Genomic DNA, 13,421 nt, shown 5'->3' with positions numbered 1-13,421 from the left:
TGTGGTAAAGCACGTGTATACACAGCAGAGAGTCCTCCCCGTCTCCATTAACAACTGGATAATGGCATCCATACTTGAGCTTCAGATGAATAAAGGAGGTTAGGCCTGAGGGAAGGAATAGCTGAAATGGGGAACCAAGCTGTGAAATCTTTATCTTTTGTCGCTGGGGAACAAAGAGGGCAGTGTTCAAGCACAGGTCCGTTTCTCAGGAAGTTGGGCGTGAGTAGAGAAGGCCAGTCCTCCTCAGTGACTGGCAGCCACAGAACACAACCTCGTGGGGCATTTTCTGGTCCTGGGATTCCAAGACTCTGCTGTTACATTAATTAAATTCATGCACACACTCACATACTCCTCTCCACATCTGCGGTAGCTAAGTTATGGTTTGCCTCCTTAATATCACGGTGAGTTTTTATTCTCTGGATTACCTGAGAGAAGCTAGAACCTCAAATCCGACCTCAAACCTCAAGGACCCAGCCTTGAGAGAGCCACTTATCTTATGTTGGAAGAGGCAAAACCTATGACACAGACAGTCCAGGAAGAAGGGGTGGCAGGACGGGACCCTGGACAAAGAGATGGATGGGAAGGAGCTTTACAGTGAAAGGTGGGGAGGTTTTCTTTTGGAAACCATCTGAAAGGGAAAAGAGAAGGGATATTCCAGTCTCGGGTTCCCACTGGCCAGTAACCCGTCTCTCTCACTGGCTCTAGCTGAACCACAGCCTCTATGAGGTGATGAGCAAACTGGAGAAGCAACATTCCAACAAAGTCTTTGTGGTGAAGGGAGTATCAAGGTGAGCAACTCCTGAGACTCTTTGCTACTTGGCTTGTCCTGTGAGCATACGCAACACTCTCATTTCCATCCCCAATCCTGGCCCTCCCTTTGTGTTTGCCGTGCTTGGTACTGTTTGTTATTTGTATTATGCTTCCATATGAATTATTTTTTTCTTTATTTTTTTAAAGATTTTTTTTTTTTATTCATTTGAGGGAGAGACAGAGAGCACAAGCAGGGGCAGAAGCAGAGGGAGAGGGAGAAGCAGGCTCCTCACTGTGTTGGGAGCCCGCCTGCCCTCTGTTTGGCTCCATCCTGGGACCTGGAGATCATGACCCAAGCCAAAGGCAGATGCCCAACCATCTGAGCCCCCCAGGCGCCCCTCTTTTTTCATGTATGAAATATTTCAGGCATCACAAAAGGTATAAAGAATAACATAATAAAAAGAATAATATAATAGCCATATAGCTACCACCAAATTTAAGAAATCAGCTACTATACTTATCATTGAAGTGCCCAGTGTCCCCCCACCGCCCCAACTCATCCTGCCCCTCGCCCAAGGCAACCACGGTCTTAAATTTAGTATTTATTATTCCCACACTTATCTTTTTACTTTACTTATACACATGTACGCACACACAGAAAAGGTGGTTTTGCATGTTTTTAAACTTTATAAAATGGAATTACACTGTATGTGTACTTTTGGAACACCTTTCGTTCTCTTCATATTGTTTGTGAGGTTCATTTATCCGGCTGCTAATGTTGCTAGCTCTGGTCTTCCCTTTCTATAACTGTTCTGGATGCTGTTGTTTGGCTAGTCCACAATTTATTTATCTGTCCTCCTGCTCATAGACATTTGGGTTGTTTTCCAGTTTCTTGCTATTACAAATAAGCTGCAATGGACACATTTAACATTTCTCCTGTGAGCATTACCAGGAATTTCCTTAGGGTGTATATTGGGAGTGGAGCTGCTGAGTCATAGTCTGTGCATTTGGGCCCCTTCAGCCTTACCAGGCATTGTCATTTTCAAAGGGCTCTCCAAAGTGACCGTTCTAACTTATAACCCACCAGCAGTAAACAAAAGCCCCCATTGCTCCATATTTTTGCTACCTGTAACATTATCAGACTTACTAATTTTTCCAAACTAATGAGTATGAAATGGAATTTTTTTGCAATTTTAATTCATATCTCCACAGTGGCTAGTTAGCTGGCACAGCTTTTCCTGTTATTGGCCATTTAATGTTCCTTTCTGTGACTTGCCTATTTATCATTGTTTTCACATTTTTCATTTAGATTGCTTACCCTTTTTTATTTTTTTAAATTTTATTTATTTATTTATTTATCCATGAGAGACACAGAGATAGAGAGAGGCAGAGACACAGGCAGAGAGAGAAGCAGGCTCCATGCAGGGAGCCCGACTTGGGACTCGATCCCGGGACTCCAGGATCAGGCCCTGGGCTGAAGGCAGGTGCTCAACCGCTGAGCCACCTAGGGAACCCACTTACCTTGTTTTAAAAATTTCATCTATAGGAGGTATTTTTTTGTGTGTATTCTGGATAGTAATGCTTTAATGATACTCTCTGCGAATATGTTCTTAACCTATAGGGCTTACTTTTTCTGTGTGTGTGTGTGTGTGTGTGTGTGTGTGTATTGTTCATACTTTCCTTATGCTGGTTAAACATATGCAATTCAGTGGTCCTTAAGAATGTGATCACTTGGGATCCCTGGGTGGCGCAGCGGTTTGGCGCCTGCCTTTGGCCTAGGGCGCGATCCTGGAGACCCAGGGATCGAGTCCCATGTTGGGCTCCCAGTGCATGGAGCCTGCTTCTCCCTCTGCCTGTGTCTCTGCCTTTTTCTCTCTCTCTCTGTGTGACTATCATAAAATAAATAAAAATTAAAAAAAAAAAAGAATGTGATCACTTGGGATGCCTGTGTGGCTCAGTAGAGTCACGGTGAGCACCGAATTAGTGAATACTGAACCATTGTTGCTAAGGGAAACCCAGAGTTAGGTTCCTGTGAGCTCCAGCTCCCAGTGTTTCCATCGCCCAGTCCCGTGTGTGTTTTTGTTTGAAGACACCTTATTTAATACACATTGTTGGCGCACCTGTATGGCTCAGTCAGTTAAGCATCCGACTCTCTTGGTTTCGGCTCAGGTCATGATCTCAGGGTTGTGGGATCAAGCCCCACAGTGGGCTCTGAGCTCAGCGTGGAATCTGCTTGAGATTCTCCGTCTCCCTCTGCTTCTCCCCCAACTTGCCCTTGCTCTTCCTCCCTCTAAATAAAGAAGTAATACACGTTGTTGACTCCTTCATATTGAGCTCCTAGCCAACAGCACCACAACTCATGCCTGAGTAAAGCTTCTCTAACATGTGTTTCTTCTCTTTTGGGCACATCACAGTCTTCTAGCTCGAAGCACTTTAGCGCTATACTTGGAGGCCATGTTAAACAGCAAAATCACAAACAAAAAGCACAACAATGTGAAAAACATGGCCAAAAGGACACATTTGCAGTGTGAGAGCTGAACCAAGGCAGATGATTGCCTTGTTAGACTCTTCTTGTAAAATGCTTGTTGGGCACTCATTTTTCAAAGCTCACATATGTCCATGGCTGGCTGCAGAAGCATCATGAGTATTAATTTTGGAGTCGCAAATAAATTTTAGGGAGTAGGTGAATTTGCAAATAGAGACTCCTCAAGGATCAGCTGTATATCACCCGTAGAATGTGTCCCACAGAGAAACTATTTTATCAGTGTTTTGCAGTGTTTCTTTCCAGTCTTGTTTTCTTTATATATTTTTACGTAACTGAGATCGTGATATGGATAAAATTGTATAGCCTCTTTTTCGCTTTATAATAGAAGCATTATTGCAAAGTATATACAACCCTTCTTATATCTTCCATTGCTTTGTTCCGTTTTATTACTATGTGCGTGCATCTTTATTTATTTGGGGGTGTGTTGGGGTTGCTTCTGAATCTTGAATGCTCTTTCTGTTTCACCAGCAGCAGGCGCTCTTTAGTCATCTCTTCCCCAGTTCGCACATCTGAAGCCCCCAGCCCCCTGACCTCACCTACCAGTCCCTCTGCCCTTTCTCTGAAGAGTGAGAGGGACTCCTCATCAGCAAGTGAAGAAGAGCTGCCATCTGATCCGGCCCAGGGAGAAGACGAATCTGAGATTCAAGAGCCCTTAAAAGACAAGGAAATTGAGGGGGAAGAGTCTGAAGCCAGCTCCTCTGAGGAGGAAGAGCCTCTGCCAGCTTGCAATGGCCCCAAGCAGGCCCAGCCCTCTGCCACCGTTGAGGGCAGCAAGTCCCAGGAGGAAGTTCTCCCTTGCTCCCCAGCTCCATCACCAGGCAGGGCCCTTGTCCCTTCAGAGCAGCCCTCGTCTCTCCCAGAAGTAGTCCTCCGAACCCGCACCTCAAGTGAAGGATCTGAACAACCAAAGAAGAGAGCCTCCATCCAGAGGACCTCGGCACCTCCGAATAGGCCCCCTCCACCCAGAGCCACTCCCAGCCCCAGGCACTCCTCAGGGAACATACCCTCCAGCCCTCTAGCCTCTGAGCAGGGTTCACCTACCAGTCCCAGGACCTCCTTAGATGCTTCACTGGACCCACAGCCACCAGAGAAGCCAGTAAGAACTCCCGAGGCCAGAGAAAAGGAAAACATCAACAGTCTGAATCCAGAAGAACTTTGTACTTCCCCAACCTCGAAGATATCTGAGGTGAGATTGGATCTGGTTGAGTCTTTAATCCCTTTAATAACCTTCATGGAGATCATCTTTCCTATAGTCAGCTTGCCCCAACTGATAAGATCTTATGTCAGTAGATGGCCGTTTCAAGGATATTCTTGGACACCTTTTTTGGTTATGGGGATTGTTTCACATATTCATAGCAACTAATCCAGTGACCTGTACTCTTAGGGTAGTTGACTTCTGCAAAGGGCTTTTCTCTAATATTATTATTATGAGCAGATTCTTGCTAATTTCTTTCCTTTGCTCCAAGTTCTGGGAGTTCCGATATAAAGAATCTATAACTGGCATCCCGAACTTAAACAAACTTTACTTTTTTTAGTGGGGGATGGGAAGGAGAGTCTCATTTCAGTTTGTCACACTTGTGACTATGGCAAGCAAAATGGCATCTGCAAATTTCCAAGGTACAACTTCTTTTTTTTTTAAATGGTATTTTTTTTTAATTTTTATTTATTTATGATAGTCACACAGAGAGAGAGAGAGAGGCAGAGACACAGGCAGAGGGAGAAGCAGGCTCCATGCACCGGGAGCCTGACGTGGGATTCGATCCCGGGTCTCCAGGATCGCGCCCTGAGCCAAAGGCAGGCGTCAAACCGCTGCGCCACCCAGGGATCCCAATAAACAAAATCTTTTAAAAAAAAAGTTAAAAAAAAATTTAAATCTAGGGAAAAGGGGACACAGGGACTTCCAAAAACAAAAATAGCATAGGCGACCTTGAGAAATAGCCCTCCTTCCTTGCTGTTAAAAGCTAAGGATAGGGCAGCCCTGGGTGGCTCAGCGGTTTAGCGCCGCCTATAGCCCAGGGCCTGATCCTGGAGACCCTGGATCGAATCCCATGTCAGGCTCCCTGCATGGAGCCTGCTTCTCCCTCTGCCTGTGTCTCTGCCTCTCTCCTCTCTCTCCTCTCTGTGTATTCTCATGAATAAATAAATTAAATCTTTAAAAAAAAAAAGCTAAGGATATATGCTCTCCTGTCAGATCATTATAGAGAAGATTATGGTGAAACATCTAACTAGATGGCACCAAGATTGATTAACTGACTGATTGATCCATTCATTCCATAATTACTGAGCCCCTGCTATGTGCTGGGCACTTTTCTAGGAGGTGGAATACTACAATGAACAAAACAAAATTCTCTGCCTTCCTGCATCTTATATCTAGTGGGTGAGGGTTGGGAGGAGTAAGGGAGATAGGCAAGAAACCATAAATAAGTAAAATGACAATTTAGTGATGATAAGAGATAAATTATAAGAGATAAAAGATAAGTAGGGGAAGAGAAGAGAAAAAATTAAGTAGGGGAAGGTCCAGGGAGTGAAGGCAAAATTGTAGTTTTAAACAGAGTGGTCAGAGGGGATATTTGGGCAGTGAAGGAGGCCGGGGCATGAGCCATGTGGATATCTGGGAGTCCGAGACTTCTGATGCCCCTCAGTTCACAGCACCCTGTGACCGCCGATGCCTCACCAAAGGCTGACCAGGCTACCTCGAGGGCCTCCTGTTCCCTGGACTTGGGTACCATGCGGGTACCGGGATACCACAGCCAACACAGACAAAGGGCCCAGGGTGGCATCCAGGGTGTGAAGGTGTGGTGCTCTCTCCTACATTGTCCACTTTGGTCCACAGGATTTTTCAGAGTCTGACACGACAAAGAAGATCGAGGACAAGGAAGAGAACAATAAGCTCACCTCTGCGGACTCCCCTGAGGTACTGACATCTAAGTCAACACTAGTGCCCTGTCAATCTTGAGTGACATGAGGTACAGAGCCAGACATAAAGCATCTTCCCTCTGTCAGCTTCTGGGATGAGGAAGCTCTCCCAGCTGGGAGAAATATGCAGGGGGTGTGGGTAAACAGGGTAGCCACTTTTCACTTTTCCGCACTAAAAAGAACAATTCAACAGTATGGAAAATTCAAAATTAACTTAAATTTGACTTTGTAATACTTTATATGATTTTAGTATAGGGTCAGCCAAAGAGTGGCCTTTCGTCTGGCTCTGGTGGATAAAACCTGTTTGCCTCTTGGGCGTAACCTTACTGAAGGGGAGATTCTAGGGGCCAAGATATTGTCTATTTTTGAGGAACAGGCTAGTAACACTGTCCTCCTTGGGAAAGAGATACAGGATGCAACCTCCTCCCCCCCTGAAGCCACCTCATTATTTTTTAGATTTACAGTGTTTCCTTAGCCCCAGCCTCTCCTTTGGAATTGCTTGGTCATCAGCTAAAGGAGACGTATTTTTCCTATGGAATTAAGCAGCTAGAGCATCTTCGATCCTAGCCTTTCAATGTCGTCAATCTTTTGAGGCCCTATTATGTCCTGCAAGATCTGTTCACTTCCCTCACAGACGCGCTATAAGTCATAGTTTGCCCCCAAGCAGAATTATGGACATTATCACATTTAAAAACCAGTAAATAAAAAGAAAACTGAGAAAATCTGTACTTGCTCAGCATTTGAACCACCTGAGAGATAATGGAGGTTCTCTGAAAGGATCGTAACTTTGTGGGATATTACCTTTGGGGGCCGTTCATAGCCTAGAACTGGAAGAGGGAATAAGGAGGAACTTAAAGGAGAAACAGAATTTCAAATGGCTGTTTCCTACTGTTAGCAGTTGGTTCTGGTTTTTGAGAGAGTGAATTTTATAGTGTGTGCATGAAATTTCAATCAAAAAATAAATTCATTCTAAGCCTTAGAGTACCAGAGGCTTCCCGTGGCTTAACAGTTCCTAGGCAGGGCTTTCCACATCTTGGGTTCCCATCTCAGGACCCAGAATTTTTCCCCAAGAAACCATCATACCATTTGCCTTTCCTAACCGTCATAGCTTAGGACCATCCCAGTGTGAGAGCTGTGGTGCGTTCTAGAGGAGGGTTGGTCTAAAAGTGGTAGGTAGTGGTTTTAAACACCTATATTTATACCTTCACGGACTCCCACATAGATTTATATACAGATGCGTGTCACACAGATCATACAGTATCTGATCATGGAAACAATGGGAGTCCAAAGACCTGGTTTCCTGTCCCAGCAGGTTATTTGACCCTTTGAATCTTGGTCTCTTGATGTGTGACAGAGGATGACGGGAAAGCCTTCCCTGATACTCTCAGGCCATAGTAAACCAGCACCGTATGTTTGCCCTTTGCGTTGTCTGTGACCCTCGTCAAGTGTAAGGTACAGAAGACCCTTCTAAGCCGAGAGACTGGGGAGGTTGAGTCTCACTGGGAGAACTCTTCTTTTTGTAGAGCCAAGATCTTCAGCTTCATGTTTCTGCAGTTCCGGAAGACAGCAATGTCACGGCAAGCGAGCCTCAGGAGGAGGTAAGGAGGCCAGATAACACAGAGAATGGGATGAGTGGTAACACTGGGCAATGCGGGTGGACAGAGGTGTGGCTGCATGGGCTACAAGGGGAACCCGGCAGTGAGCAACATCCTCAGGGCAAAGTCAAGCGGGTGGGAACCAGGGGAACCAAGAGTAATCTGGGACTTCGTGGTCTCTGTGCCCATTTCCTTGAAACTCTTGACCTCTCACCATAGCCTTACCTCCTAAATATTTTCATCAAAAAGGAGCTAAGTGGGGAGCCTGAATGGCTCAGTTGGCTAAGCATTGGACTCTTGATTTCGGCTCAGGTCATGGTCTCAGAGTCATGACATCCAGCCCCATGTCGCTCCCCCCTGGGCATGAAGTGTGCTTAAGATCCTCTCTCTCTCTCCCTGTGCCCCTCCCTTCCCCTCCTTGCATGCACTCTCTCTCTCTTAAAAAAAAAAAAACACTGGCGTTAAGATATATAAAAGGTGCACAGAAAGGTAAATACACACACAAAATATACTCAGAAATACATTAGTAACAGTGATATAGAACAGAGCCCTGAATTAGGTAAATACAAAAACGCATTCTATAAAATAAAATTACTGAGGATGGACCACAAAGTTGGTTCCATGCTTCGTGACATCCAGGAAGAGACAAACCTGGTCAGTTCACCCAATTCATAATCCCATTCCTTAAGAGGGCAACAATTTCTGCTACTAAGATGAAAAAGAAGTTGCTCCTGTGAATCCTCCTAAAGAGATGGTAAACCTTCCCTGAACAACGTCCGCAACAAGTCTTGACAGTAATTCCAACAACCAGTTTCTCGCTGCCCCTCTCAATAGCGGCCAGTGCCTCACAAGAAATATCCTTCGAGGGCCACCTGGGAGTCTCCGGTGGTTAAGCATCTGCCCTCAGCTCAGGTCATGATCCCAGAGTCCTGGGATCATCGAGCTCCTACTCGAGCTCCCTGCTCAGTGGGGAGCCTCCTTCTCCCTCTGCCCATCCCCCTGCTCGTGCTTTCTCTCTTTCTCTCTCAAATAGATAAATAAAAATAAAGAAATATAATTCCACAGGAGCAAAATGAGCCCCTTCCCCCAGTGGTTGGTGGGAGGGCAGGTCAGCATCTAACCCAGTCACTTTTACTTTCCAGGTATCTGCAGTTCAAACTGACTACCTCTGAAGAGGAACTGCCAAGACCCCTACACACCCCTCCCCAGAGAAGCCCCTCAGCTGGAGGGTATATAGGTCGGAGGGACTTAAGATCTAGCATTCAGTTTTAGGTTCTCCAGCCATATGAATGCTGGTGGTCTCTAAAGATCTAGCATTAATGGAGGCTGAGGAGCCGACTTAGGGGAGGGAGGGTGGCAGGCTTGGAAGAAGAAACTATTAGATTCCGGGAATATTTAATTCAGGCTTTGTAGCACTGTTAGAATAAGAAGACTTTATATATTATTAAGTAAAGCGGGCCTAAAATGACTGTAAAAAGCATAAGCATCTGTAGATAGAGACACATCCACATAGAGACACATTACCTACCACTCATACTCAGGAGACAGTGAACAAATCTTTGACTTACCAGTCACTTAGAGCCAAAAGAACAGATTTTCTGATTGTTAAATAAAGTGTTATTCTGACTGTGTATGGATGGGGTGGTTTTTTGTTTTTTGGGGTTTTTTTAGACACAGGGAGTTGTTTCAGCCCAGAACCCTGTTCTCCACTTAGGATGTTACTGATTCTAAACACGTTCAGAAAGCTGCAACTTCAGTCAGGCCTCTGCTTCTAACCCATGGACTTTCAGAAAGCTTTAGTCCCATCCGTGACACCCAGCCCCCGTGGGAATGATGCCAGGGGCCACAGGCTCCTTTCCTCCACCTAGGTGCTTTCCTTCCTGACCCCGGCCCCCACTTTCAGCTAATAAGCAAATTCCCCCCGTGAGGGGTTACATTTTAGAGCTGTAGCTAGTGTTTACAAACTGCTGTGTGGTGTGAATAAGTATCTGAGCAGGATGGAAGGAGACATGGAACTCCATGTGAAGGGAAAGGGTACAAAGTATAATAATATAATGGAAATGGCGTGGAATTTAGAATCCATCATTTATTTCTGTGAAAACATTAAAAACTCACTTTGAAGTCCTGCACCCAATAAACACACACATGCAAATGCTCATCCATCTTTGCTTTTGTTTCTGGGGTTATGGACGACGTCACACTTGAGCATTCAGCAAGTGTTTATTAGTACCTACTGCACACCGAGCACCAAACTAGGTACTAGAGAAGTAATGATGAGGAAAAAAGAACTTTATGGAGACCGACTATCGAGCAGGGAGCAGGGGGGCAGGATTTAGTCCATGGGTTAGAAGCGGAGGCCTGACTGAAGTTGCAAGGAAGCGCTCTGGGTGCGGCTGGAGGGAGTAGGCTTTGGTGGTGCCATTCTCAAGATGGTAACAGGAGGAAGGGCATCATGCGCGGGGGGTTCTCGGGTTGCAAACAACAAACTGCCATAATTAAGCAATAAAGAATATGTTGGAAGGACATGAGGCAGCTCATCGAACTGAAAGAACAGGAAAGGACAGGAACCAGCCCACGGATGGCTGTCGCAGGAACGTGTGGACCTGCCTCTAAGCAAGACTCAGCTTCCACCACCTTCTGCTTCTGTGTCCTTTCCAGATCCAGATTCCCTGGAGGATGTGGCTGGCTCGGTTTATGGAGAGGCACGTAGTGTTTCTACGATGACAGACCAGTGGTGGTGCTGGGAGGGGGTGGTGGTGAGGAAGGCAGATTACAAAGAAACACAAGGAAACTTGTAGAGAGACGGAAATATTCGTAATGTTATGGTGATTGTTTAATGAGTACATACCTGTGTCAAAATTGATCAAATGATACACTTTCTACAGAGTTTATTGGGTGTCCCGTACAAATATTGGATACAGGGAGCTTGAGAACTTGCAGGACTTTCTAGTAGATGTGTCTGTTAGGGAGCTGGAAATAAATGTTTGTATGCAGGAGTCATTCTCCTAAAATCTAATCTTATTTTAAAGCCTTCAAAAGATTTCTATGGCTGAAACGGAGAAATAGGCATGCCCCCCATAAAAGCCCTACTGCCCATATTTTCATACCTCTCCCATGAGGCATCCCATTCCCGTGGCACTCAGAATCATGGCCAGGAGTGATGGTCCAGGGGTATTGGCGGGGCGGGGGAAATGCTAGGAGTACAGGCCCCTAGATGTGCAAGGCCTTCCATGACCTGCTTAGAATTGCCCCTCCCACGTTCGTTCATCCAGCAAAATCCAATTCAAGCCTTTTCTCTCCAGGGCTTTCCCTCCTAGGAAATGAGTGTGCCAGCAAGGTCTTCTAGGGACTTACAGTCTGATGGGGGGAGACAAGCATGGGACGTAATTGCTACAATGGAGGCACCACAGACGTGGAGATATTGGGCAGCCCGGGTGGCTCAGCAGTTTAGCGCCTTCGGCCCAGTTTAGCGTGAGCCTGGAGACCCTGGATCGAGTCCCACATCAGGCTCCCTGCGTGGAACCTGCTTCTCCCTCTGCCTGTGTCTCTGCTTCTCTCTCCGTGTGTCTCTCATGAATAAATAAATAAAATCTTTAAAAAAGAGAGAGAGATTTACTAAATTGTGAGATTGACGCTTCATTTGCATATGGCCCTCCAGGACCTTCCAGGAAGGCAGGGGAAGGAGCCAGTATGTTGGGCACATAATTTTGCTTATTTAGGGTAGATAGTCCTGCCTGGGTACCAAGCTGTTTACCCTGATTTACAAAATGGTAAAATTGTCCCGGGGAAAGGCTAGGATTTAGAAAATTGCCATCCTGGCAGCAACACAAGAAAGGACTAGAAGCCGATAAATTGGGCAGAGATGAGTATCTCTTCTTCCCTGCCCTGAGGCCCCTGAGGTCTGTTGATAAAAGTTTCTGAAGTTTAGCATTAAATCCTTGGAGAACACCACTAGTTCACACCACTAGTTCACCGCCGGTAAGGCCCCACTCATCATCTGTACGCATCTCTATATAAAATTAATTGCAAGAACGTCACCCAGGCCCTGCCTTCCAGCAATTCGAAGGACAAAACTGACAGGCTGGTGAGATATCTAGAGAACACTGGAAACGTGACACAACCAGGATATACAGGATACACCAAAGAACAAAACACACTCAGCTTGCGATTTTATGCTAAATTAGGTGCTGAGCGGGATCCCTGGGTGGCGCAGCGGTTTGGCGCCTGCCTTTGGCTCAGGGCGCGATCCTGGAGACCCGGGATCGAATCCCACGTCGGGCACCCGGTGCATGGAGCCTGCTTCTCCCTCTGCCTGTGTCTCTGCCTCTCTCTCTCTCTCTCTCTCTCTGTGGTGTGACTATCATAAATAAATAAATTTAAAAAAAAATAAATTAGGTGCTGAGCAAATACACATTGGATCTTGTTTTTTGCATATTTACACTTTTTAAATGAATGGTATGTACATACAGGGGTAAAGTCATGTATCAACAAACATTTTAAGGTTAATTTTTTTTAAAGATTTTATTTATTCATGAGAGACACACAGAGAGGCAGAGACACAGGCAGAGGGAGAAGCAGGCTCCCTGCGGGGAACCTGATGCAGGACTCGATCTCAGGACCCTGGGGTCATGTCCTGAGCCAAAGGCTGATGCTCAACCACTGAGCCACCCAGGGGTCCCTTAAAGGTTACATTTAAAGAGGAATCATGGGGATCCCTGGGTGGCTCAGCAGTTTGGCACCTGCCTTTGGCCCGGGGCGTGATCCTGGAGTCCCAGGATCGAGTCCTGTGTCGGGCTCCCTGCATGGAGCCTGCCTCTCTCTCTCTCTCTCTCTCTCTCTCTCTGTCTATAATGAATAAATAAATAAATCTTAAAAACAAATAAAGAGGAATCACTCAATCACTTGTGAGTGATTAACCATCAAATAGTGAAGGCAACATGGCATTTCAGTAGAGTCCCTGGGCTGGATGGCCTCCAGAGTCTGCGGTCTGGTCAAGACAATCTTCAGTACATAACGGAATATGCTGTGGGGGAGATTAGCCAGATAACCAGAAATCTCAACCTTTCCTGTGATTCATGATGAGCTTCTCAGTACATGCAAGCAATTATCCACCTTTGGAATCTAACCCTAAGGATTTGAACCTCCTTTTCTCTTGGATAGTCTTTTATGTGGGAGCAGGCCAGGCCGACCTGTTTCTTAACTTTCCTATACCTCTTGCCTACGTGTTACTTTCTTTGCCTTTCTTGGCTGGCTTGCTACTTTTCCCACACATGGGCTTTTTTGTTTCTCACTGATAACTACTGTGCCTTGAAAAATATATTTAAATAGGGGTTCCTGGGTGGAACTGGTTCACTTGGTTAAGCATCTGCCTTTGGCTCAGGTCAGGATCTCAGGGTCCTGGGATCAAGCTCCCTGTCGTCCTTCAGGTTGGCTCCCTGCTCAGTGGGGAGTCAGCTTCCCCCTCTGCCCCGCTCCCCTGCTCCTGTTCTCTCTCTCCCTCTCTCAAATAAAATCTTTAAAAAAAATATATTTGAATAAAATGAATTTCATCAGCTCACTCTTCTTTTCCTCTGGTTTCTACCAACCAAATAATATCTTTGGGAATGAAAGCAACC

General features: G+C 45.8%; 1 protein-coding gene across 5 annotated transcripts in view; it reads left to right on the top strand.

Annotated features, from left to right (window-relative positions):
• Positions 1-9,958, top strand: part of BIN2 (bridging integrator 2) — a 32,253-nt gene extending 22,295 nt beyond the window's left edge. For 4 of the 5 annotated variants that reach the window (XM_055337239.1, XM_055337241.1, XM_055337242.1 and 1 more), the window contains 5 exons: positions 706-788; positions 3,764-4,481; positions 6,129-6,209; positions 7,735-7,809; positions 8,949-9,958. In XM_055337239.1, coding sequence (XP_055193214.1) covers positions 706-788; positions 3,764-4,481; positions 6,129-6,209; positions 7,735-7,809; positions 8,949-8,978 — 987 coding nt within the window. In that variant the 3' untranslated portion in view covers positions 8,979-9,958. The remainder of the gene's footprint in view (positions 1-705; positions 789-3,763; positions 4,482-6,128; positions 6,210-7,734; positions 7,810-8,948) is intronic. The other variant, XM_055337240.1, reaches the window with a different exon arrangement.
• Positions 9,959-13,421: the final 3,463 nt, after the last annotated feature.

Source organism: Nyctereutes procyonoides, unplaced genomic scaffold, assembly GCF_905146905.1.
Source record: "Nyctereutes procyonoides isolate TBG_1078 unplaced genomic scaffold, NYPRO_anot_genome, whole genome shotgun sequence".
NCBI lineage: Eukaryota > Metazoa > Chordata > Mammalia > Carnivora > Canidae > Nyctereutes > Nyctereutes procyonoides.
The sequence above is the reverse complement of the archived record's forward strand: the minus strand, read 5'-3'. Positions and strand labels throughout refer to the sequence as shown.